Here is a 26462-nt window from a genome sequence, read left to right as displayed (position 1 = left end):
GTCGCCACGTAAACGAACGTGAGGTGAACAAGTGGGAGGAGTCAAACCTGGGCCCAGCTGCCCTCGTCATCCTCCTGGTGTTAGCGTGTTAGCATGCGTGAGGAAACAAAGGCGGGGTTAGAGAACAATTGTTAATGAAAACACACTGGTGTTTTGGCGAAGGAATATTTACGCTCGGCTAGAAATGATTCATCTACTCCAAAGATGCCAATTAGGAAAATTATAATACTGACCTTTGACTGAAAATCAAGACAAAAAATAAAGCTGCAATTTTGATATTAGCTATTGCCATGCAGAGCACATTAATGAAACACACACAAACACACACAGCATGCATGAAGCAAAACAAGAACAACTATTTTACAGCTACAAACTAAGGCTAAAGCAAAACAACAGTCCAGATCCAAGTCTGCATTAGCATCACAAGCTACTTGGATCGAGACCCATCGATTGCGGCAGCTACAGGAGGATCCGCCTTCCTATTGGACGAGACTAACCGTGGGAGGTGTAGCGGCCATAGTTTCCATTTCTTCATGCGTGACCCAAACGTTGCCTGTGGACTGATTATGTGACCCCCGGGTGAGTGAGCGAAGAGGTTAAAAATGGTGTGACAGACAGAAAGAAAACCAAAAGGTGTTAATTCATTGTTTGAAGACGAGCAAAAGAGGTGAGATAGGCTTGTGAGCACATACAAGATATTCATGTGATGTTTTTTTGGACATACCGTTCTGGACGTGGGCGGGGCAGACGGGCTAGTGAGGGACATGATTTCCTGGATGGCAAGTCTAAGTTTTAACCGGTGCAGTGGATTACTGATGCCGATTTCTCTCTGGATTTCAGTGTCCGACAGCGCCGACATGATGGCGCCGCTCTTGACGTTGGCCCGGCAGGCGGCCACATACCAGGCCGGCATGCCCACCCAGAGCTGTTGGGAGTCGACGCATGCGTTCAAGTTATTTGATGCACAATCAAGGTTGACATTTGTCAAAGTTATACCTCGAGCCAGACGACCACCGTGGGGCCGTCCCACTGTCCGAAAGGCAAACCTTGTCTGCGAGCTTCTTCGAGCAACTCGTGTCTGAAAAAAACGACAACATCGATACAAGCTCTTCTAATCACATACACCGACACCAGAGTTCAAAACCCACAGCAGCTGCAGAAAAAAGAAACATACAAGGGTCCATGTGGAGCCTATGGAGCCTTTAAGGGACATGGAAGAAGGAAAAAAAATATTGGTAATTAAAGAACGATCTAGAGAAGTTGAAAAAGATCTTAAGAATATAAAAAAGATTTAAAGAAGTTAATAGCATACCCAAAGAAGTGAAAAAATACCTAAATGAGTAAAAAAAAAGATCTTGAGATTTGCTTGCGCTCAAGAGTGATTCCAGAAGTCTAAAGTTTACAAATAAAAATAGTGAGCCGGAAAAAGGTTTTGCGACGAACATTTCCTCTTGCAGCCATTAACCCTGAGGTGTCTCTCACGTTGTATCTTCTCTTCCGATCTCATTTCCTTGTACTTGAGGCAAACTCGAAGCAAAAGTAAATAAACAGTTTTTTCCGAAAAAGTCGACACGTTGAAACGAAATCACAGCACTCGTTTGTCTTGCAGTAACTTTTCTAGATAAAAAGCATATCTAAAAACTTCTGAAGATCTTTTTAAACGTCAACATTTTTCTTTTTCTTCCATGTCCCCTCTTGTCTTGACAATAATAAAGATGGTTTCAAACATTCAAGAACACTAGCCGTCAACTCCATTACCAGGAAGCACATTCGATGACCACTGGGAAAAATGTTTCCTCGAAAAAAAGGGGTTTCCAAGCATGCAAAGATGGATGTCATGTTTGGAAGACATATTCTTCAGAGAGCTTGATGCAAACCGTGAAATACTTGATGGAATCGGAGGTTCAGTTGCAGAACAGATCATGGTAATGGCACAAGTCGCCGCTTTTGACCACCATTAGATGGCGCTGTTGGCGACATATTTCTACTACAGAGAAAGACGAACACATTTCCCTGACGGTTCATTCTTATCATGTTACCATGCACGAGAAGGTAAACTGCACACACAAGCACGAGTTAGTGCAGTTGATCCCAGGGTGGAAGAAAGGAACCCAACAAGCATTCGTAGTGGAAATATTGTAGGTCCCGTGAGTGAAGAAGCCGGAAGAGGTCGAAGTGATGAGTTCAGGCATAAACAATCGTGAACCAACTTACCCTGTCTTTGGACTACAACATGGAGGAGAGGGGGGTGACAAATAGAAGAGAACGTGGAGAGAGAATGAATTAAAAGGATTTAAGCTGCACGTGTTGATTATGTGACGAATGACGTGAAAACAATGATTTGTTTGCTGAGAACAAATGAGGACTGAGAGTTTATTAAAACAAAACATTGATTGGGTGTTCAGGGTGGAGCTGGTGAGCTGGGTTACAGCACATTAAGCAGATGGATTTAAAGACACCTACTTCTTCTGCAGCTTCCTGTTCTTCTCTGCAGCGCCTCCCAATGTCCCCATTCCCAAACCGTCCTTTGGCGAGTTCTCACTCTCTGGAGTTCCGACTGCAAAGACATCATCGTCATTCGATTCCATTTTGGAATAGACTTAGATTCTACCAACGACTTTCAAAGTCTCACCTTGACTGGGAGACTCTTTGCCAGGAATGCCGGGCCGGCCTTTCTCCTTCTTTCCAAATAGGCGTCCGATTGAAGACTTGATACTTTTCTTTTTGGCAGCTTTGTTGAGAGAATCCTGGCTGCTGTTGCTGCTGCTGGGGTCACTTCCCTGACCGTCCTGGAGACCAGCCAGCCTGTAGAGGGAGGCAAAGTTTTTATCACATTAAATATCAGTCTCAGTTTCATACATTTCACTTAAATCAGATAAATGCGAGACTGAATTAACCAACTCTAAAGGGGTCCAATCCTGCTTATTTCAAGTTCGCCTGTTCCAACAGATTAGAGGTTTATTTAATAATGAGCACAGACATTGAATAAGAAATGAAATTAAAGTCAATCTCTTTTAGGTAAAACAATCTTTCCCCATTTTTGAGTTATTTTGTGTTAGATTTTGATTTTATTGATCCTTAAACGCATCTATAAACACTTGAATAATCATATAGTCGTTTAGAAAAAGACCCATTTTTTATGTCAATAAGTTTTTAATGCAAGAATGTGTTTCACTCACTTTGCTAGTTTACACAGTGCTGTCACTCCAATAATAAGAATGTTGAATCTCTTTCTCTTATCCTTTAACCACTATGTTTGAGAAGATATAGAATTTTGAGTCTCTTTAAACTGTCTGCGATGGGTGTTTTCCACATGTGTCAACTAAGGCCTGTTCAGTTATTACATGTATCCAGTTTCAGTTTATTTATAAGGACAGATGATTGGCTCAAATCAAAGTTAATAGATGTTCATGATAATATTGTAACATATAAAGACGCCAGTGATTAAGATAAGATTGGGAACAGAGAATATGGACGTCAACAATTATACAGAGACTTTCTAGAAAAGTTAAACTGACGTAGGAGAAAAGAATTCGATGGGAGTTATTGGTAAAAAGGTGGAAACACAGAGATAATTTAAGAAGATAGAGAATGAAAAGAAAAAGGTAATCAGACTTATGCTTCCTGTTTGGTAAATACACATTTTGTGAGGATCACGGCTAAAGGATTTTAATCCTTTGTTTATCATTGTATAAAGCAAAAAGAAAAAGGAGCTAAACCAGAAATATGACATGTACATCAAAGTTAAGAATATTTGTGGTCAGTGCACATTATCTATTCTTACAGAGGCATCACATCTTACCCTCTAATGTCCCTGATGTCCTCTTGGCTGGCTGCATGTCCTCCCTCTCTGTTCAAGCGCATGGAGCGAGGAGTTGTAGGAGGAGACGTTTCACACCGGATTGTGGCTTTGTCATCCTGAGAGGACTGTAGGTCAGAAAATAAAAAGGGCTGAAATTAAAACATTTCTTGCAGAAATATTTCATATGAAAAGCGGCCTGAAAAAGCTGAAAAGTAAAATATCGGATTTCATCAAAACTTATTTTGGATTTGAACTGTACATTTGGCAATAATGAATGCAAGTCGCAACAAAGGGATGATATCACAAATGTCAGGTAACATTCCAAGCAGTAATAACAAATAAATTGTATGGTGAGAAATTATATTCAAAAGAGCCGTTTTTTCCATTGTGTTAGCTTCTGTTATTGCATCTCTGAATAGTTAAGTTAATATCAAGATAAAATTGGCCTAAACATTACCCGAGTAAAACATATTTAAGTTAGGTAGTTAAGTTTTTAATCCGTACATAATAGAGCAGTATCAAACTTAATCACACAAGGGGACAAAATCATCCAAGTTATGGGCCAAAAAAAACGATTTTGATATTGTCTTAACAATTCTCTGAGGCTCAATTTATCTGAATTATCTCTGTACGTGTCCTACTTCAAACTAATTCTTAATATGCCTCGTATCTTAACGATAATCAACTTTGTTTTTTTTGGCCACAAAACCTAAAGACACCTAAAGAATTTACGCAGTGTAAACGTGTCACAGAGCAAAGACTAGTGACAATGCAGGGTGGGATCGTGCTCCACAAAGAAACAAAGACAGCAGAGAGCGCCCTCTAGTTTACCTTCCTGCGGTGCTTGCGCAGGTCACTAGGCTGAAGCATGAAGAAGAAAAGAGAAGAGAGTTAGTGAGATGCACGGCATAAGGAGGGAGCACACGCATGCAGGCACACAACACAGGTGATTAACTGTTATAAAGGGAGAAAGACACAGCAAAGAGTCCACTGCAGGTCAGACGTCGGTGGGTGCAGCCGCTCTAGTACCAATAACAAAGGTAGCTTTGTGGCTACAGTTGCTAACAAGGTAAGAAAGTATAGGAAACATTTTTATGTGCTTCCAGTCAGATTTTCCAGCGAGCAACCTAAAGGGGGGGCAGGGGGGTTGCATTCCTAACAGGCTTGGCATCAGCTATGCAAGTAAACCTTCCACCCACCACATTTCTGAGTCTTCATTTGCCTCAGGAGCAAAATACCTAATTGCTCATTTCCTTTCCTCAACAACTGAGAGGCCACCACTTAGGGAACAAGGAGAACATTTTTGCTCAAATTGTTTTGTGTCTTTTTTAAATGTATAGATGCGCATATTAGCCACTGATCCGAGTTGAATAAAAGAAAGTATATTGTTCAGAATAGAAATAGACACTTTATGATTGACATCAGTTCATAAAATAAATGTTAAGCTAATGACTTTATTTTTATTCCAAAAACTACAGAGCAAACCCTGTGACAACTGAAGAGAAAATTAAGAGACAATTGTGTCACATTCATCTCACAAATATCTTAACATAAAATATTTTTGGGGGATTACCCTCTGATCTGATTTCAAGAGAGGAAGACACAACATTCTGCTGAAAGATTGTGACCAGATAGAGCCGATATCAATGCGCTCGATCAAGAAACAAGCTAGTCTTGTATCTCATGGTGCTCAAACCAGCATCAGATAGAACAAAAATGTGGCTCTAATTCAAGCCTGTGGTCAGAATGGCAGATTAACCTTTTTTGCAAGATAAACAATAATGTATTATTTATGCTATTGTCATTATTGAGGACATCTGGTGAATTGTGAATTGTTTGTTTTTCTTGTTCAAACTAAAGTTAAAAGACTAAATTAAAATCTTTTGATTTATCCATCTTTCAATTTTTTTAAGAGAGAAGGACTGAAAATATTACAGACAAACTTTGGACAACGACTGGCTGCACCCACCCAAGTTAAATCATCCTGGTACCTGAAAACATGGTGCATAACAAGTAGCCTGAGGCGCAGACGCGCCATAAGGCAGGTAAGTTACAGTCTGCTGCGAGATGACGAAGGGATCATAGTAGTACTGCTGCGGGCAGGCAGGGGGCAGCACAAACACATGTTTAGGCAAGAAGCTTCAAACGTTATGAGGGAAACTTTCAATAACCTGTTAAGAGGACAGGCTTCCTGATACAATGAACAGCAGCAACAGAAACACATAGTTCAAAGGAGCTAAATTACCTATACATTATTTTAATAGTAATACACGCGCGTGTGTCGTTAGAAGATTGACCTGTATGAAAGTATATTATTACTGTCAGAGTATTAAATGGTGGAACTTGACAATTCCAATGTTGAAATGAAATTGAATTGTTGTTCTTTTTAAAATGAATTGCATTCAATAATTTCAATATTAAAAGGTTGGATTTGTTGGATTTAATAATTAAACTAATTAATTGTTTATTAAAATATTCCATTTGATTATTTTCTAAATAATTTAATTTAAAAAAATTAAGATTTAATGTTTGATTTTCTCATTCCAAAGAAATTCATAAATAAACGTTATAAATTGAACTTCTCTTTTTTAATTTAGAGCCTTTTCATTTGTAAATAAAACTGTTGGTACTTAATTTATGAAAATAAATTCCATTCTATAATTCAAAATAAACCATCAATATATTTGAATGTTAAATTAAAAATTATTATAATCTATAATAATCAGAGGGCACTGACATACAGTACTTCCATAGCCCTGCTCCTTCAATATATAGTATATGCATTTTAAGCCCTAACAGGCCCTTCTCTTCTTTATACCAATAATGTTAAATGACTAAAGGTTACCAGGGTCATGACGCCCATTCGGTCCAGTTCTCTATTGGGGCTACGGGGGATCCTTCTTGGTGTGGAGCTCCCAGAGCCGGGCGGTGAGCCGCCCACTGAGGAACTGGCACACAGCGATGGAGGAATGGAGCTCATGGAGCGGAAACGACCTCCAAGACTGTCACCGCTTCCCACTCGGCACTCGATCTCTTCTGCTCGGATGGCAGTGTTCTCCTTTTCCTCTTGGATCATCCTAAAAGTGAAAGAGGACTTGAGGTTATAGGTTGACAGGATGACGGGATAAAACTAAAAAAATATCTAGAGCATTCCTGGGCAAAACTGAGCTATAACCCACTATATGCAACTTATTCATTAACAATTGCCATTCAACTGTATTTATGTTGCCCTTATAACAAAATAACAATTTTATCGTCCATTTTTTTATATTATTCATTGTCAGTCTCTAAATATGACTATAGGGTTTTTGAGTTTTTTCTCCACTTTTGTCCTTTTTGTGGGCATTTATTGCCCCTCAAATAGCCCCTTTGTACTTTTCGCTCTTTTATTTTTGCTTGACGGCCCCTCACAAATGTTATTGCCCACCACTGGTATAGAGCCTCACCGTATTTCATTGTTGATGGCATCGAGCTGTTCCTGCAGCATCAAAGCCAGTGTTTGGGCATCAGCCTGGCCCGGTGACAGAAGATCTACGGAGCTGAAGATGGTCTCGCGGTCGTCCTCCAGGTCGGACGCATCCATGTCGCTCTCGAAAGCGTGGGCCACGTTGGCCAGCACGTTGGCCTGCTGCACGCGCTCCCACTCCTGCTCGTTCAGAGTCTGGACCTGGAGGGCATCACAGAGCAGAGATCACTGGTGAGGAGCCAGTATGATTACCATCAACAGAATATCCAGCAACAGTTCACTTACATGTCGCTGTCGTCCAGAGTGAAAGCAAACATAGAGAGAAGAGAAAAACACTCCAATATAAACACAAGGGCCCAAACACGTAACAGAAACCAGATGCAACCGACTGAGTTTGTTGATCATCTGATGGTCATGCCATATTAGACCCTCATCGTTTAAATGGTAAAAGCCTTTACAAAATAATTTCCATATTTATAAAGAAAGTGAAAGCCCAGGCCCCACACTGGCATGAAGAAAATAAAAGCATCTGATAACTGATGTTTGTTTAGACCAAATTGAAGTCAAGCGTTTAAACGGATGAGAAAAGAATGTGTTGAGTTCAATCCCTTCAAGAAATGCAGGAAATGTCATACTTGATGGTCTTTTTGAGATTCTATTAAATACACCATATAAACATTTATCAAAATAAACATTAGTATAAATTATTCACAGTTTGATGCAGGATAGCATCAGAAAGATTGCAACCTATCCACCCTGTGCTAATAAAACATACCTTGGAGGGCTCGTCCCGGAGGGCAGCCACTCTGCCCTTTTGAGGTCGCCTCAGAACCAAAGCGCTGCCAAAGTGATCCGAGTTACTGTCCATCATCGAGGATGCCGACACTGGATATCTGAAGTCAGGAGTGCTGCCCATCGGCGAACGCCTGGAAAAGTCATATGACGTTTAGATCTTGCTGTTGGAGAATGCTGCTGTTTATTATCATTACACTGGTCCCAAATATATATATATTTAAGCAACATGCAGCGGTTAAAAAAAAGATGATGCCATTATTCTGATTAGGAGTCACTACTTTAAGCCTCCACATGATGTAAGCCCAACAAAACTGTTGTTTTAATAACAACATGTATTATTATGTCCGTACATGTTCCATTGTGTGCATCACAACAGGGGAATAAACAGAGAGCGACCAATCATCCACGTCACAGAATCTGGATCCATGTGTATGAACTCAAGTGAGAAGATTCCTGTGTAGCTGGGACTCTTCAAACCCTCAGAAGTGTTGCTCTTTAAGCATGTCTTTTCTTTTCTCCCCCCGGCACAGTTTCTATCGCAGGCATTAGTGAAGGGTGCATTAAATGTGCATTTTCAACCTTCCTTCAGTCATGACTCACAAACTCAAAATCATTGGTTCAAATAATTGATAAAAATGAAAAACAGGAAATGTAACATGTAATATCTTGATGCCCAGATTTGAAAGAATATCATGAAGCTGAAATGAAGGCGATATACACGAATATGATTGTTTATTTAAAATAATTTAGATTAATTACTAATAATACATTTTTATTAGGATTACTTTAACAATATAGTCTTTATTTAAATTCAGGTGATGTTTTAACAATAATAAATCCATTTATTTTTACTCTTTTGCAAGGCTAATATTAGGAAATTTCTCAGGGAATTGTCTAATCTTATTTTATTTAAAGCCCTTTTTAGGAAATTTTTAAATAAGTCTTTCACAGCTTTAGTAATGTCAAATCTCAGGGTACCTTTAAGCTGCACATAATCCTTTAAATGTGTCTCACTTAATACTTAACTCTTTGCAATAAGTAAAGGGTTCTTCTAAACAACAAGAACTTGCCAAGAATATGTCAGTCACTCAAGTATAAGTAGACAATCATGGAAGAGCTAATCAATATAATAGTAAATCATTTTTTAGTTTGAACAACTCTAATCAGTGGGAGCAGTCTTTAAACACCCAACACGTAGTTGTGCACTGACCCGTGTATTAAGGAGTTGCTCCCACTGCGACCCTGTTCGGAATCAGCTCTCATGCTCTCAATCTGGATCAGCAGCTGCTCCTAAAAAGTACAGAATAATTTGTCAGTGGACCAGACAAAGTCAATTGAAACAACAGCAAACTTGTTGAAGGGAAGCTGAAAGAAAATAAATCATTCCACAAAATCTTACTTTTTCATGGTGAGATTCCTCGATGAGTTTCTTTGTGTGCTCCAGTTCCCTGATCAGAGAATTCTAAAAAACAACAATCAAAAATAATCAAAAATAAATAAATAAACAAATGCAAATTACTGATCAGTTTACAGATTATAGCCAAAGCTTAATGCTGAAAAATAGACGCACCTTGTCCTCTAAGGCAGACATTCTTTCCTTAAGGTGCAGTTGGAGTCTTTCATTGGACTCGGACAGCAGCTTGTCAACAGTCTCTGAAAGACGCTTGTTGTGTTCTTCATTCATCTTCTCCCGTTGTCTTGCCTGAAAATACAAAGACTTAGATATCGTCCATCCTGACAAGAGCTTGTGTATTCTGTCTTTTGGTGTGACGCTCACCCTCAGAAGCTCTTGGTTCTTCTCCTCCAACTGGGCCTCCAGCTGTCTAAGTCTTTCCTCCACGTTGCCATGGCGTTCTTCAGCCTGAGGAACAATTTTAAGAAGGGATTGGTCTGGTATCAATGAAAAATTGATAGCAAAAATACCCATGAGATTGAGCGAAATAAAAATAACGGCTAGTACTGTACACCCGATTGTCAACTATATATTTAATTTAACCCGAATCAGCGTCAAAAACACTTTTGGTATTTTTTCCTCCAAATCAATTATTCAGCAAACTACTTAGAATAAAAATAATTGAGCAAATTTCCATACTGTGAAATCATATTTCTTTTCTACCTTGTTGTAACCGTAAAATATAAAAAATGTATTTGCGCTTGACAGAAGCAATAATCTATTAATTAATTTATCAGTTGACAGGATTGACATTCAGCAGGCGGCTGCAAGGCAGAGAACAAAGCTCAAACTATAAATGGGAGAAAAAAGAATCAGGAGCCGCAAGTCTAAAAATAACCGAAGCCTGGGGATATTCCCGGCACCATAAACGGTATCTTCCACAGGGAGGGACGTAAGATTAAGAGAAGGACTAAGTAACGTGGAAGTTGAAATAAAATACAAAAAGCGTCTACTATCCTCCGTCATCAGACACTTCCGAAATACAATCCAATATATTCAATCAATTCATTAACAATGAAAGAATGTTTTGTACTTGAGATGCTCTTTAACTCAATCAAATTAAGAATTAAAAATATGACAATCCTTTTGTAATTATAGACGAGTGACAATGGATGTATTTAATATGCATGAATAAATAATTATGCATCTGTATACATACCTTTGTGAGCGCGGCGACTCTTTGAGCCAACTCTGCCTCCACCTCAGGCAGGGTCTCTGCTTTGCGGATGGTTTGTTGGAGCTTCTGCTCAGCGAGCTCCAGCTTTTCTTGCAGCTGACGATTCCTATCTTCAGTCTGAAATATCGTGCAAGGAGAATATTGTGACAAAAGAGTACACAAATTCATAAAGATGCAATGCAAACTTTTGGGACAACATTGGTGAGACACTGAAAACCCAAGTATTGTTATAAGAAAAAAAGAAAACAGAAACACACCTGTCTAAAGAGCGAATCCTTGTTTGCTACTTCGTTCTCCAGCTTGTCGTTGAGGTCATGGACGGAGGTTGCCTCTCGCTGAGCTGCTAAGTAACGTTTCTCCAGAGTGGTGATTCTCTCCTCCATGTCATCTTTCTGAGCCATTGACTGAAAGTGCACATACAAACATGTAATCCAGGTGCAAGATGGTAATTACTTTTAATGCTTTGCTGTGAATTTGTGCTTGAATTAAAATCTCATCTGGTCACTACTTAACTGGACAATTAATTATTTTTCACTGAGGCTGCGTCATGTTACTTTTAAGTCACTAGATATTTTATCGTCAAGTATAAACATCAATTGTAATTGATAATGCATACCTTTATGTAAACGATAAATCATGTAGTCAACCTTAAAACCACCTGTAATGGTCAAGTTCTCACCTCCCTCAGGTCCCTCTGAAGTCGGGTGTTGGAGTCTTCAGATTTAATGAGGTCTTTTCTGGCAGTGTCCAGGTCCTCCTCCAGCTCAGAGACCCGTCCTGCCATCGCCGCCATACGCTCCTTCATCTGACCCAGATCGGTCGTCTGGCGATCCACCATCTCCTGGAGCTCGCCCACCTTTCTGTAGCCAGGTGCAGACTCGTCTTCCTGACTTGACGAGCCGTCGGACGACCTCTGCAGTCAAACCATTGGCACAGTTTTAGGGTGAGACATTTTTAATTTACATTGATCTCTTCATTTATGACGTAAAATATACATGTGGATTTCAGTAAATCTGTTGTTGCGCCTGATTTCAGAGACATTTATCACAGACTAACCATACAATAAACCCTTTAATAAGCCATTTCTCTGGACGCTGCTAGACATTGAATTTCTTTCTCTGAGATCAATAAAGTATAAATCTATATATCTTTATACAGTATCTATTAGTTGTATACCGCAAAAAAGAATGATACAACTTCATCTTCACCAACATTCTATTTGTCATCAGTCAATCAACTAAGTCCAATATGTTAGGCATGTGAAGGCAAATATTTTGTAAATTCGTTTTCTCAAATGTATTGTACAAATGTAAACAGCGGTGAGACAAACCTTGCCATTGGTGTTGGGAGTGTTTTCAGAGTTGTGGTTTACATCACTGGTGCCATCTGCCGTTCCTCTCTTCAGACTGCTCTGCTCACGAAGGTACGCCAACTAAAAACACACATGTGGATGAGAATCTTTTCATACAACAAACGATTTTATTAACAACTAATCTTAAGAAATTTTTGTTTCAGTTGAAGTCTGTTCAACACATCATCACAAGAGTGCCAAAGGTACCATTATCTATGTTCCTTGCCCAACAATGCTTATCCTCAGCAGGGAACAGGTAAGAATATGGGACACTGGAATCCTAGGAATGTATCTTGACAGAAAGGAAATGAAGTGCAACAAAATTCCAAACTCATTTCTAGGCTGATAAAACAGAATGTTGAGTTGGTTCCATCACTGGTTGGCAAATGTCAGCAATTTCACTTTCTTAAAGACCAACTAGAGATAATATATTTGAAAGACAAAATCTTTGAAAGTCTTTAGTCGACAAAAGTGAGCCTACAGCAAGATAATACATTGTTGACTTCAAAAGTAGCTGATGATGCTGTTGATGAACAACGCAATACACATTTGAGGTTTGCACAACACGTTAAATACTATTTAAATTTTAAATCCTGGCTATTGTGTACCAAGTAATATTGACCAAGTAGTTTTTATAATGATCATTGTGAACTTCCATTCTGCTGCCATTAAGCAGGAGACCTGAAGATATACAGTCCAAAGTGTGTCACTCAGAGACGGTTAGTACAACAAAAAAGCCACCTCGCCTCAGGAAACGAAGGCCACATATAAAAGCAGTGTGTGTGTGTGTTTGTATGAGTGTGTGTGAGTGTGTGCAGAACAAAAGATGAGGAGAGCAGGAAGCATGGGGGTATCTAGGACATTTCTGAATAGCGACCAGCGATAATAAAATTGCACTGGATTTTGTGTGAGATAGTTTCATAAGAATTGCGTAAATGCCAAGTTATAAACGTAACGCTCTTTTGTTATATTGTCCTGCAGCTAAAGGGTGGAAAATAAGAAGTAGATTTACAACATCATCATTTCACGTTAGTAGTGCACTGAATGAAAGAGAAAATGCTTTGTTTATCTGTCAAATACTTGCTCATCAAAGACGACAGTTCCTGTTGGTTCACCTGTTTGGCCACAGCCAATGAAATGAGTAGGTTTGTGTCTAAACCACACCTGCAAGTAAATACTCCCTGAATAACCATTTCATTTGTCAAGTTGCCATCGCCATGGAATGTTACAACAAATGTAAAGATTGGACAAAATGAATACATTATTTTTCAGTATGTTTAAAATAATATTCATATATGATATAACTTAAGTGGCAAATGTTTTCACACACACTCGCATTATATTTATATAGGGATTGGTGACCAAATGATATCACTAAGTAAGGATAAGACTTGGGGATTAAGTAATTGACTCTCAGCTACAGGTAGTCAAAGAAAGGAGAATTTGCTGTCAAACTTGATGCAATAGGCTTTGTTTTTAACCAGCATTCCAGTCCAGACAGGTTAGAGCACCATAACTGCTGCTTCTGTGGTCACTTACTTCTTTGTGTGCCATGGTGAGTTGTTCCTCCAGTGCACTGCATCGCTCCAAAGCAACACGGAGTCTCTCTCTGACCTACACAACATGAAGGTTAACATACATTTGTTTCCCATATATTCTGATGTGCAGGTATGTGCCAAAGTGTTTCACCTTCTCATCCAAAGCTTTATGGTGTTCAAATAAAGACTTGAGAGCTTTGAGGACCTCAACTTCACTGGAGACCCCTGCTGGAGACTGTGCCTGCCTCTTTACGACAGTCATTCTCAGACTGCGCTCGTGTCGGGATACCAGACACTCGAGGTGCTCCAACAGCAGCTGAAAAAGACACAACGGTGCATCACATACCAGTGTAACACACACACACACACAGAGATACACAATGACTTACTCGTGTGTTGTTCCTCTCTGCTTTAAGTTCAGCAATCTCCTCCTCTTTTTCCAAGAGATGCTCCCGACATACATTCACCTCTTTTGTCAGAGCAGCAAACTCCTGCAACACAAAGAGCACACTTGTATTTATACCGCCTAGTAAATTTTACTTCGTCTGAGGGGTCAGAATAGATTTTTCAATATCCGTGGATGCACAGTATAGAATGAAAGAAATGTCTACCAAAAACACACCATGTTACAGTTCATCTTAAAGATGTGAGCTTATCTGGGCCAAGTCATGCTAGTATCTTGTCTCTGTTCCCTATCCCCCCCAAGCACAAGATTATTGTGGGTCAGAGGTCAAATGTCTTGGATGATGTTCAGACTCACAGATTCCGTCTGCAAGTCTGTCCGAGTGGCAGGTTAATAGCCCGTTTATCACACTGAGGTCTCCAACATTGATTTAGAATAAATCACTGAATGGATTTAGAAAGGAATTCAAATACTTTCACCTTTTCATTGGTATTACACATTTTAAGAAACAGGAACCCAAGTAGACTATTGACAGCTATAAGGAAAGAAACACACCTCCACTAATTAAAAAGCATTCAATTTATATTTGGCAACTTGAAATAACCCATCAAATGACTTATTATTAAAACTGTTCCACACATTTTGGCAGTATAAGTGATAATTTCTATGAAAATGATACTGAGAATAGTTTCACCAAAAGGCATATATAAAGGAAAAAACATCCAGCAACATAATCTTTGTTTTTTGCCAGTATCTTCTTCATAGAATTATTTAATAATGAATAAGATACGTTATTAAGTATCTGTGTGTACTAGTGATGCCGCATTACATTGTCGTCTATAATATTGGCCTGTACTTGTAATTCTTCCTTTATTTATGATCGTCAGTGACTGAAGAAGATGTGACTGATGTCGCCCTCGGAAGTGTTGAAGACAAGTCTAACTACAAGGAGGGCTAAATTAAGGCCTCAGAGAGACTTTAGAGATCATATCTCTGGTCTGGGAACGCCTTGGGTGTCCTCGGGATGCGGGGTGTGTACAGTTTTAACATGTGTGAAGAATGAAGAATTTATCAGGATTTGTCTTTCATGTTTGTACAGGGCGGTGTAGAGGTTAGAATGGATATGTAACTTTAAAAAATGTCCTCAGTTTGGAGTCAGCGTCCATCTGTAAAAAATAACCAAGTCAGAAACCCATCTATCCTGACTTCTTTTCTTAATTTCCCCACCTAGGGGTAATAAAGTCTAACGCACACACACATAAACACACCCACATATACACACACCATTAGGATTATATGCATGACTGCACCTTAAGAATGTACCATCCTGGTCTTTGCCCTATAGCTCCCTGAGTGCTGAGGCCTCCTTGTTACATTTCTGCCAGTGGTTGACGTGTGCAGGGGCTGCTGGGAGCTGAGAGGAGGGGGTGGGCTGTTGGAACCAAAAACTTACTTGCAGAGCTCTAAGTTTTTCCAGTGCCTGGCACAGATTTTGCTCCAGCGGAAAAAAAGAAAATACAGCAGGAGTTGGCTATTGGCTTAGAATAAGGCTCTACTCATGCAACCAATGGGGAGATTTCGGGGGTAATTACAGAGCGGCTTACTTCCTACATTCCAGAGATGCAGAGGTTGAGCTCTATTCTGCTCTGACAAACTCAGTGCATTTCAGAATGGATAAGTCACCGCAGCTCTGGTAAATGCAAAAGTAGTGTTCCAATGAGCAGATTCAACAAATCTAAGGGATACTTATGCAGTTTTTTCATCAGTTTTATTCACATCTAAAGACTCAAAAACAATTGATTCCATGTATGGAAAACTAGCATTGTTGTTGAGAGAAAAAAACCCTGTAATTCATTGAATACAACAGGTATACTGTATATCCAACAGCATATAACCCGGCTGGTATTTAAAATACAGTTATTGCAGCATGATATTTTCGCATTAATACATTTAACTTGCTAGCTGATTTCCAAATGTAGTCCCCGGGCAGGTAAACAAATCTGCACTCATTCAGCCACAAAGACATTTTAAGGTCAACTAATATGATGATTTAAGTGTCTCTTAAATAGATCTAGGACCTCTATTGTACTCATCAGTATGAGTCTGTTTGTACAAGTCTCTCTTTTCATTTAAATATTTACAGGAAATGTGCCTAAGCCCTGCCCACTGAAAACACTTTTCTGGAGATTCAATCTCTTTGACCATAACCAACCCCACTCTGCTGTGATTTGTCAAGTATCAAGGTTTTTAACTGCTTTTCGTCAATCCCGGAAGTAACCTCCAAGGAACTTGTTGCATAAACAAAGCGGAACGTGATTACAGCTAGCTGAAGGAGGAATGAAGCCATTATTACATCACTTCACTCGCATAACTTCTTGTTCGCCGAGATTTCAGACGGGGGAGAACTTTATAAAGTAATTACTTCAAAACATGGTCATGATGAGAGACTTGCTGCATCTTGGAGAGGAAGACTTTAACATTACAAACATGTGAGCAAGACAGGAGAGTTGGGTTTTTAAATTGGTTTCCCGCTTTTTTTGACCTTGACTTGATGCAGCCATTTTCAGATCTTACTTAAAATGTAAATTATAATTACTCTACTATAAACTGCAGCAGACGAGACACTAGTACGGTGGTATACTTCAAGATTGACTTGAGAATGAGGTTGGCCTGTGGTTATTCAGTGACATGGTATTACTAGAAGCTCTGTGAATCGCTTTGTAGATCATGCAAAAAATGTATTTCTTGATAAAAAAGAAATCAGTTTTACGACTTAATTTAAGATTATTTTGTCATTTGAGATACTTCTGATGTATTTGGTTTTGCTGCAACTAAAATTGTGGTTATGTACTGTTAATTAATACAGCTCTATGCATGTGAGGGATTGTGTTTTTAAAAGATCCAAGTCAAAAAGGGCAAATACGGAAAATCTTTCCAAAATGCATGTTAAAAATAAATACACAATTAACATTATTGAAATCGGGGCATTACTATTATGGATTTAGTGATAGTAAGGGAACGACATGGAGTAAACGGGAAGCCTCAGCATGTCAGGGGGATTAATCGGCGCGTGAAAATGTGTGCCAACCTATTAAAGGGACAGTACATCCAACACATCCAAGTTTTGAAATTTGCTAGATTTCCGAGTAGAGTAGATTTTCAGCAGTGCACCCTTTTAAATATATATTTTTTAATGATACGGTTTTATTGCTCCTCTTGCTGATATCATTCAGTATCACTAGCTTTATTTAGAATATTTTCCTGAATACAGGCTCATAATCAATGTTTTAGATCCAACAGTCATTCATCAAAAGTACAAGGTAATATAGTTGATGCTTAACATGCAATCATTATTCGTAAACACATTTTAAAGGAATCTAGCTGTTGAGGAGAGAAATATCATATCAACATTACCTGAGCTTCATCACATTATTTTTATAAAGAAGTAAAAAAGTTTTGCAGAATCAGTATGTCTTTATCAATCGTCAAAAAGTTGAGTTGAAAAAACTGAGGGTTTCTAGTTGATTTCCGAAAGCGTCCTGTCGGTTCATTTGTATTTTGTGCACTTTTCTTTGCCACCAGCTGGTGCATTTTAATAGTCTGGCCAAAATCTCCTCCCCCACCACAAATTCCATCAAAGAAATAGTATGACATGACAACTGTTGAGGATTTACACACTTTATTCACCTTTTATTTTAATGTTTTATTAAGTTCAATTTAAATCCCCACAGGGACTGAAGCCATGTCCAGCCATTAACCATCACAGGAGCTTGGAGAATGAGAAACTCTTCCAGGCCATTTTATTTTTTGGGTGTGCATCAATGCTTTAACCTTAACCTCAAGCATGAATAGATTATAGTGGATATTAGAATTACACACGTGGGTGAAACTCGAGCAAAGAACATCTGTCATCCAACAGGAGAACTCATTAACTCACAACAATAGCGCCTACTCACAGTTGGGAGAGAGACATACAAAAGACATAGCCAGATGATCAATGGCTATGCGGGTGTATTTTACGTCACAGGGCGCCGAAGAGAACGGCAGGCTCTCCAGTAGTTATGTAGCAACGATCAATAACTTGTTTTTTATTTTAAAAAATATTGTAATTTTTTCGACTTATACTTTTGAACATGGAGAATATCAAACTTTTTACTCAAGAGAGGATCTGCCGTCACTGAAGTCAATGTCAGGGGCTCGAGATGATTGTATTTATCCAAATTGGGGGCAGGAGCGGAGTGAAAAGATGATTCTATTCCAAGTTAATCTTTGTATACTTTTCTTTGCGTTATTTTTCTTTGATCCATGGTCTTTATATTTAGATTTTTGTCATTTGTCTTTTGTTTTTTTATTGCACTTTGTTCTTGTTTTATGAATCAATCGTCTGTGTTGCTGTACAACTATTTCCCGAAGGAGATCTCCAGAGGGATTAATAAAGTTTATCCATCCATCTATCTGCTCAGTTTTTTAAATATTGATACTGTGCCATTGATTATTGATACAGTTGGGGAAGAGATATTGTGATATATAGTTATATAGATATCTTCTTACACCCCTATAAATAATCCAAAGGTTGTACTGGCATTAATAAAACACTGTACATTTATTTTTTAAAGGATGATGGCCAAATTTTAACTACAGTTTAGTTTGTAAGTAAGTAGGAAAAGGTTATTTGTGAAGCGCCTTTCCAGACCAGGGTCACAAAGCGATTTAACAATCAAAAACTATACACAGTTAAATATATACTTTAAAAGGCCAAGACACTCCATCAAAAGCAGAGGGAATGAAGGATCGTTTAAAAGCTTAGGAGAGCGTGTGCGCGGAACCATCAGTAGATTCTGATCCACAGACCTAAGAGCCCGAGCTGGGGTGTAAGGCTGGATCAGATCACTGTTGTAAGGAGGAGACTGACCATGAATAGCTCTGAAAATAAGAACCAGAATTTTAAAAATTGATCCTGAAAGAAAATAGAAGTCAGTTAAGAGTTTTGAGGATCGGGAAAATCTGAGTTCTTCTACTAGAGCAAGTCAGAATTCTGGCTTACTCTAGCTCAGTTTTGTATTAACTGCAGGCGAGACAGGAGAAAATAAACTGTTACAATAGTACAAACGAGAAGACATAAACGCATGGATTATAAGCTCCAGATCGTATTGTAAATGGTAAATGGCCCTTACTTATATAGCGCTTTCTATGCTTATTCAGCACTCAAAGCGCTTTAAACTAAGTTACAAATTCACACAATCACACACTGATGGGAGTAGGCTGCGACGCAGCGCAACCATCAGGAGCAATCAGGGGTAAAGTTTCTTGCTCAGGGACACAACGCCACAATCTCGTCCGGAACTGGGATCGAACCCGCAACCTCTCAGACCACGTGTTAACCACTCTACCATCTGAGCTATGACGCCCATCATTTTAGTTTATATTTCACAATAATATAAACATATATATTTAATTTAAAAACTAATACATGTACAAGTGAACTTTACTGCTTCTCTATATATATGAATAATAATAACAAATAATATCAAAGTAAAAATAGATAAAAGTTACTCAGAGAAACATTTTGCAAGTTTAATTGCTTTTTTATTCTCTTTTCCCTTTGATCAACATTCCTTTTTTGTTATATTTTAAAACATAGCAGATCCTGGATTGTAAAAAACACAAGTCCTGCTTGTAAAAAAAAACAACAGCCTCTTTGTCTGTACAATGACTTGGTCAGACAACCGTTACACTGAGCAAACAGTCTGTCTGTGGCATCAGTTTGATTATCAAATGCACACTATTCTACAGTAACCTCCATCACCTTTGCTCGAAAATTCCGGTGATCAGATTTGTTGTAATTGAAATTGTTATACAATTATTAAATTAACATTTTATATGCTATACTACTGAATATACAAATCCAGCCTCTATAAATGGTGAGTTGAAAAAAAGATTGCAAACATATCCCTTTAAAAAGAAAATCGTAATCATCTTTTAAACAGAATGTTTTGTACGGTAAACTTAAATTGCTTCACATCGTTAAACGATCATCGGAGATATAAACATAGAACAAAGTGATGTGGTTCAATTCTTCAAGTGGTAATCAAGTGATAGAAAACAGATGGAGAGTCACAACGAGTCTTTTATGCTTCCTCTGAATCCGACCACAACACAGAAGCCTGAGGTGGAAGTCAGTCTATTCTTGAAGTCATAAAAGGGTGTTAATCAACCACCGTCAAGCAACTATGTTGGCACCAGAGTTATACTTTTTTTTAACTGATCGACTTATACGCTCAGTTAAAAAATATAAAATAAAATCATACCTACTTTGATCATGAGACGTTATGAGAGCGTATTTAAATAATGAATCATTTCCAGTCACGCCAAGTATTGAGGCAACAGGCATGCTGGGAGTGGAGGTTCACACCAATTATGGTGTGTTGTCATCCTCAGCAGCAGCTCTGATACAGTTACTGCTATGTTTGTTGACTGAACATGATCCAGTGAACAGTCAGGATTCCACACATCATAATAGGTCATGACTATTCCAAATACATTTAACCTTGTGTCTAGATCATGATACCTTAAGATGTGTTAAGATAAGACACACATACCCATTCATATGCACATAAATGATGTATAGTAAATAATTGATTTCATCCATCAGAAGATCAAGTAACACCCTTTAATTAGTTATGAACAGATTAACTGACTAGTAAAGAGGTCAGTGAGTCCACTTTTCTGCCTAGAACCCCAATTTATAAATACAAAACCCATATCAAACAGTACTTTTATCATCACATCGATAACTATACAGTAATGCATTCATAAACGTAGACGCAAAGTTATAGCAGTTTGCTTTCAGGTTATTAAATTAAAGGTTCAGATAACAGATAACAATATGTCCATTAAGCAATGAAGAAATGTTCAATTAAAAGGTAAAAGTTATGACTTTAATATTTGAATGATAATAATGGAATCAGCCATCCCTAAAGATAAATAAATCGTAAAAAAAAAAATTTTTTTTAAATGGGAGACAGGTGTAAATTTACAGTGGATTATCATTTTTTTTTAATAAATTGAAAAATATGCTGTTGCAAATTTTAAAAAAAGATACAAAACATTATAGTTCATTTTGTATGCTTTTGTGTTCAACCGTTTCCCAATATTTCTATCCCCTGATCAGTGTATTTTCAATATATACAGTAACCTGTTGTTTTTTCTTGAGCCTATGGCACACATCAACACAAAACCCCTTTTCCACATACATTTCTTCCCCTGTTATCTGCATCTACATATCACCACTAAAACTTATTTTTTAATCTAGCACACATGCAAGAATTGCACATTGTATTGTAAAGATCTCAAATATATAACTTCAGTTAGTGATCGTCTTCTATGTTAAAGCTTTTCGGACAAGTTTCTTCTTGCTATCATCATGAAAGAGTATCTAAAGATTTTTCTAGTAGGGCTGCAACGATTCGTCCACTGCCGACAAAAACGGATAGTGAAAAAAGGCGACAATCAATTTCATTGTGTAGTTTTTTTCAGAAATCACGTTGGAGAGCGAATCATCTCAGCAGCAGGAAATATCTGCTCCCATAGGAGAGCAAGACTACCATTAGACCATGTGGATATGCTGACTTTACTTAGTGAGAATACACTGAAAGACATATCCTGCACCTCCTGTTAAACGTGGTCCTAATTATTGTTTGATTTTATTGTAACAACAGATTCGGTTTAAAAAAGGGACAGGATTACTTTTCCTTTGAAGTCGCCTATCGGCCACAAAGTTCAATAAAAGTCATTAGTTGAAGCCCTAATTTTAAAAAACATATTTTGCTGAATGTATACATTCTGGGAACGTGATTTGAAAGGTTTAAGTACTGGTAACTAATCAATACAGAAATTTTGCTGATACGACTAACTTAAACTTTGTGTGAAAGGGGGCCCTACAGCCCATAATCATACATACACTGGATGTAAAACGTCTAAAGAGTCCGTTCAAATTTTCAATACTAAATGTGACCTGTCTAACACAATTGACAACAACCTAAAATCGTTCAGGGAAGTGAAGAGCCAAATAAACAACAGAGATAATGAAAGTGTGAAACTTGTCGATGTGTTCAGATTCAACCAAGACTCAAACGTATGTTCAATTGAATTCAACACACACTTTCCATCATTCGAGTTACCTCTGATTGACCTCAAGTACAGTTCAGCTGTCCTAGTAAGCTGTCCCTGCCGTATTTGAAGCCACATCTTTCAGCACAAGTCATGTTCACACTGAGCTTCCAAAGCATCGGAGGGATCTCATTGTTGAAAGGTATCGGTCAGGTGAAGGTTAAAATGGAATTTCCAAAGACTTAAATATACCATGGAACACATAAAGGACAAATACTGGGTGTGTAGACTTGAATCCTATCAAACATCTGTTGGGTGAGCTGAAGACAGCTGTGGACAGGATATTGTGGGTGGTTTTGCAAAAGGGGGTGGAAAATATTGCTAAATGATAATGTTCCACATTGATGGACTACTACCCAAAAAGAGTGTGCTGTAATGAAGGCCAAAGACACTTCCATGGAGTATATATTTTTTACACTTTCAAGTTTGCAATTAGTTTTTCAATTACGGTGAACATTGTACAGGTTATAGATCACATTAAATTGGAAAAGGTTGTGAAATCATTTATTTTGGCGTCATGCGTCTTACATCACAAAAACCTGGCATTTGTGGGTTGAGTAGACTTTTCATATACACCTGCATTTGTTTAAAATGCTGGCAACAAAGAACATCAACATATGAACTAAAATAAGCCACAACTTCCAAGCAATTCATTTGTGGGAATACATTTTTTGTAGCAACCAACATTAGGTGCGGCAATTGATAACACATCAAATGTGCCCAAAGAAATTATGTTTTGCAGTTGATCAGAGATGAAGGTATAAAGAGAACAGAGTTGGCGAGATGTTTTTTTTAAGATTTCCTGCTCATTTGGTTAACCATGTAGCCAAAACAAATAACCTAGATAGTTAAATTAACCGTATTAATAAGGAAGGTTTTGATTGTTAGTTGGATAAATAATGTTTGATTTAGTGAGCCACTAATTGGTCTCTCCAATCTGAGAGTGGATTCTACAAAAATGAAATAAAAATATTTGAGAACAGAAACTTGGCTGGACTCACCTGAGGTAGTGCCGTGTTCAGTTGCCTCTGTAGCGAGTCTCGCTCATGGCTGACCTCATGCAGCTTCCCCTGGGTCAATCCCAGGTTCTCCTGAGTCTCTCTCAGAGTCTCCAGAAGACGATCCCTCTCTTCCAGCATGGACACCATCAGCGACTCAAAATGACCTTCGGAGTCCGACTGTAGCGGTGAACCAGAGCCCCGTCGTCCATTGCCTCCTCCCCCGCCTTCTGCCTCACTGATGGTGGGCATCACCTCGCACATCATCTACAGTCAAAAGAAAGAAAGTCGTCAGAAAATTGCTAAGACCAAAAATATAGAGTAAGATTGTGCCACTACTTAATTCCAAACAAGTTAAAATCTAGACACTTATCCATTTGAATATTTCTATTTGGATTACAAGACATCTATACGTTTAAATTCAAAATAGATTTGTCATTTCATTTAAAATGTGTTTTCTTGGTTGCAAAGACACAAAGGTACATAAATGGTTTAAAAGAGGGTCACACTTTCTACTTTTTTTACTTATTTATTAAATAGATATTAACTAGAGGTGAATATTTTGTATAGCTGTCATATTAAATCGGTAAAAGACAACATACTAGGTATAATTTAACAAATTCTATCATGGATCATAATGTAAAACTTCTAGATGGAAGCCTTTAAGTTAACGAATTTCTCATAACTCAATGATTTATTAATGATACTACATTCCATATGATTACCAAAATATAAATTGCCAAATGGACCTAAATCAACAAATATTATATCCATCCAATAATTTTATTTTCACAACAAGAACGAAGAATGGTTTAATTCAGGGTACCTAAAATCATACACATCACCTCCAAAGCTGTACTTTCATGGTAAAAAATACACAGGCTTTAAATCTTCGTCAAAAGTAAGGATTTTTTTATCTTCCGATCCTCTGATAAATGTTGATATACTAGTCTCTGTCTTGATTTCACAAGATGTCTGCTTAAAGGCAACATTGCATACTTACTTCAAGCCATTACGTTTCTTTATAGCCATTACAATTATGTGATGATAAACTGCACGACAGAAAGTAATCATGGTAATGCACCGCTTTCTAAAGCTTCTGAGCCAAGTGTAAATATAAATACATGACTCATTAATGTATTACAAAGATTATGTACAAGCAGCTGAGCACTATCTTGCGTGAGCAGGAGGTAGAAATCTCGATAGGAAGGGGCTTAAGTCCCGCGGACAGACTGCAGACACAAAAGCCAGGAGTCATGTGAGGGGGTTTAACATACCTACACTCAAGAACAAATAGTGAGAACTACACTGCAACACATTTGACCTCTCATTGCCATTCCTCTGATTGTGTGAACATTCAAATAAACAAGCCTGATGTTTATTCAAGTTTGACTGGAGGGTTAATATAAGATTTGGACTGTAGACTTTGATTAGCCCGATGGCTTCACTCGACAATGCTGCATAACCCAGTCAAATCACTTTGTTTGTTTATTGGGGGAGGGGCTATGCAGCATCACAACAGGGAATGACAGATGGTGGATCCACAGCTACAGAGCATGCATGCATCACACATCAAAATAGTCCATTTACACAAAAAAAACATTATGAAGCTGGTGATTGGCTGAGATCCTCGCTTCTTCCTGCTTCTTGTTGGTTGTACATTGTAGGGGAATAGCATATCAATAAGTAAACATGCATTTTTAAGCAGACATGTTGAACTGGAGATTGAGCTTTAATTACACAAAAGAGGTTCAGTACAAATATTTAAACACAACTAAGGGATAATAAATTCAGTTTAAGACTTTTTTGGGGTAATCCAAGTTAATTCTAGTGCATTGTTTGATGTAATGTTTAATGTCAACCATCCAACCGGTTCAGTGTCTTGTCTTCATTATTGATATAACAAGTGATAGTCGACTGACACCACTATGATGGAATGAATTCCAGCTGTGTGCCACTGCCCTCTTTCTATATTCTCTTTACAGCTTCTGAAGTTCATCCATCTTCCTAATGATCATCTCTCTTGCCCATCTATGAACCTTCACATTCCTTTCTGGAAACAATGGCTTATATAAACAAAGTTTCACATCTACAGTATGTAGAGAAACTATGGCAATGGGTACTTGGGTTTCATTATCTGTCATAGTATGCACAGGAATTGAATAAAACCCTTATTACCCAAACGCTTAAAAAAAAAAAAATTCTACTACATTGAAAACAAAATGTTGGTCTGTCCAGGATTTCTTTAAACTGGAATCCATAATTAGTTAAAACAATGATTGGTTTAATCTACTGTAAATACAACAATTCAATCCCATTCATTCATTAGCATACAATCACAGATAGTCACATGATCACGTCAATAAAATTACCTTTAAAGCGTCCCGTTATTCCAAATCTCGCGATGAACCAGGTATAATCCAGACGGCAAGATATTCCACAGAGATCCAGCTTTGTGGGCGACTGAGGCAAGAACAGCAGGAGTCTTTTAAGGCCCCGGAGAAAGAGAGACAGCAAGCGGGGCAGGAATCCAACTTTGGCCGGCTAACTCGGGAGTTAGCAATTTAGCTTTGAGGTGGCTTGTTATTCGATATTTGCACTACTATTCTCAAATAAAGTGTCCATTTTATATTAAAAGTCACACTATATCAAAATAACTATTGACGCCACGGTGGACGAGTTGTTTTCATCAGGTGACGTGGAAACACTTGTAGCCCAGCTAGCAATAGCTCGTTAAAAAAAAGGAGTTCTTTGGTAGCGTTAGCTACTAGCCAGCTAGTTGACCAACGCTAAACGGTTTTATAAATTAACTAGCTGCAAACGGGACGTTTCGATATAAAACTAGACAACATGACACAAGCTGAACTCGAACACCTAAATCACATCGTCGAATATACAACGAATCGTTCCTTTTAAAGTGATATAGTAGTACTCGAAAATTATCTCTCGGGCTACCATTAGCTTAGCTCAACCACCACATCCCTGTTAAAGTTCGGCAGTTATCCACGTCGACCATATTTCTGATATATAGATCCAGAGACGGAAAAGGTAATTCCAGAATTCGTCGGGCCCTTTCTGTCAGCTTCTCCGGCCACGGGCCCACACGTCCGTCCGGTTCCTTCCCGTGTCCACTGCCTCAACTCCGGCAGCTCTCTGCCGCTAGCCGCTGTTAAGCTACTAGCCGAGTTCTTCTTCTGCTAACCGAGCAGGTTAACGTTACCATCTTCCCATAGCAAACATTTAAGGAACGACGCCATCTACCGAAAAACAGTAAAACAACATAAATATAAATTATAGTTTTCATTTTTGA

At 38.3% G+C, this 26462-nt stretch overlaps 1 protein-coding gene across 4 annotated transcripts in view; it reads right to left on the bottom strand.

Annotated features, from left to right (window-relative positions):
* The window catches only part of ppfia1 (PTPRF interacting protein alpha 1), a 31854-nt gene extending 5544 nt beyond the window's left edge, over positions 1–26310 (bottom strand). Inside the window, exons 1-24 of one of the 4 annotated variants that reach the window (XM_087784810.1) lie at positions 25525–26310; positions 23156–23419; positions 13972–14073; positions 13734–13898; positions 13584–13658; positions 12024–12125; positions 11373–11606; positions 10951–11097; positions 10676–10810; positions 9841–9924; positions 9634–9765; positions 9463–9525; positions 9274–9353; positions 8044–8194; positions 7249–7469; positions 6648–6879; positions 4634–4663; positions 3803–3927; positions 2633–2805; positions 2464–2557; positions 997–1078; positions 725–925; positions 498–560; positions 48–74 (exon numbers count right to left, since the gene is read on the bottom strand). In XM_087784810.1, coding sequence (XP_087640936.1) covers positions 48–74; positions 498–560; positions 725–925; positions 997–1078; positions 2464–2557; positions 2633–2805; positions 3803–3927; positions 4634–4663; positions 6648–6879; positions 7249–7469; positions 8044–8194; positions 9274–9353; positions 9463–9525; positions 9634–9765; positions 9841–9924; positions 10676–10810; positions 10951–11097; positions 11373–11606; positions 12024–12125; positions 13584–13658; positions 13734–13898; positions 13972–14073; positions 23156–23419 — 2982 coding nt within the window. In that variant the 5' untranslated portion in view covers positions 25525–26310. The remainder of the gene's footprint in view (positions 1–47; positions 75–497; positions 561–724; positions 926–996; positions 1079–2463; positions 2558–2632; positions 2806–3802; positions 3928–4633; positions 4664–6647; positions 6880–7248; positions 7470–8043; positions 8195–9273; positions 9354–9462; positions 9526–9633; positions 9766–9840; positions 9925–10675; positions 10811–10950; positions 11098–11372; positions 11607–12023; positions 12126–13583; positions 13659–13733; positions 13899–13971; positions 14074–23155; positions 23420–25524) is intronic. The other 3 variants (XM_087784811.1, XM_087784812.1, XM_087784813.1) reach the window with 3 other exon arrangements.
* Positions 26311–26462: the final 152 nt, after the last annotated feature.

This window comes from Callionymus lyra, chromosome 2 (assembly GCF_982586985.1).
Source record: "Callionymus lyra chromosome 2, fCalLyr1.hap1.1, whole genome shotgun sequence".
NCBI classification, from domain to species: Eukaryota; Metazoa; Chordata; class Actinopteri; order Syngnathiformes; family Callionymidae; genus Callionymus; species Callionymus lyra.
This window is presented reverse-complemented; position numbering and strand designations above follow the sequence as displayed.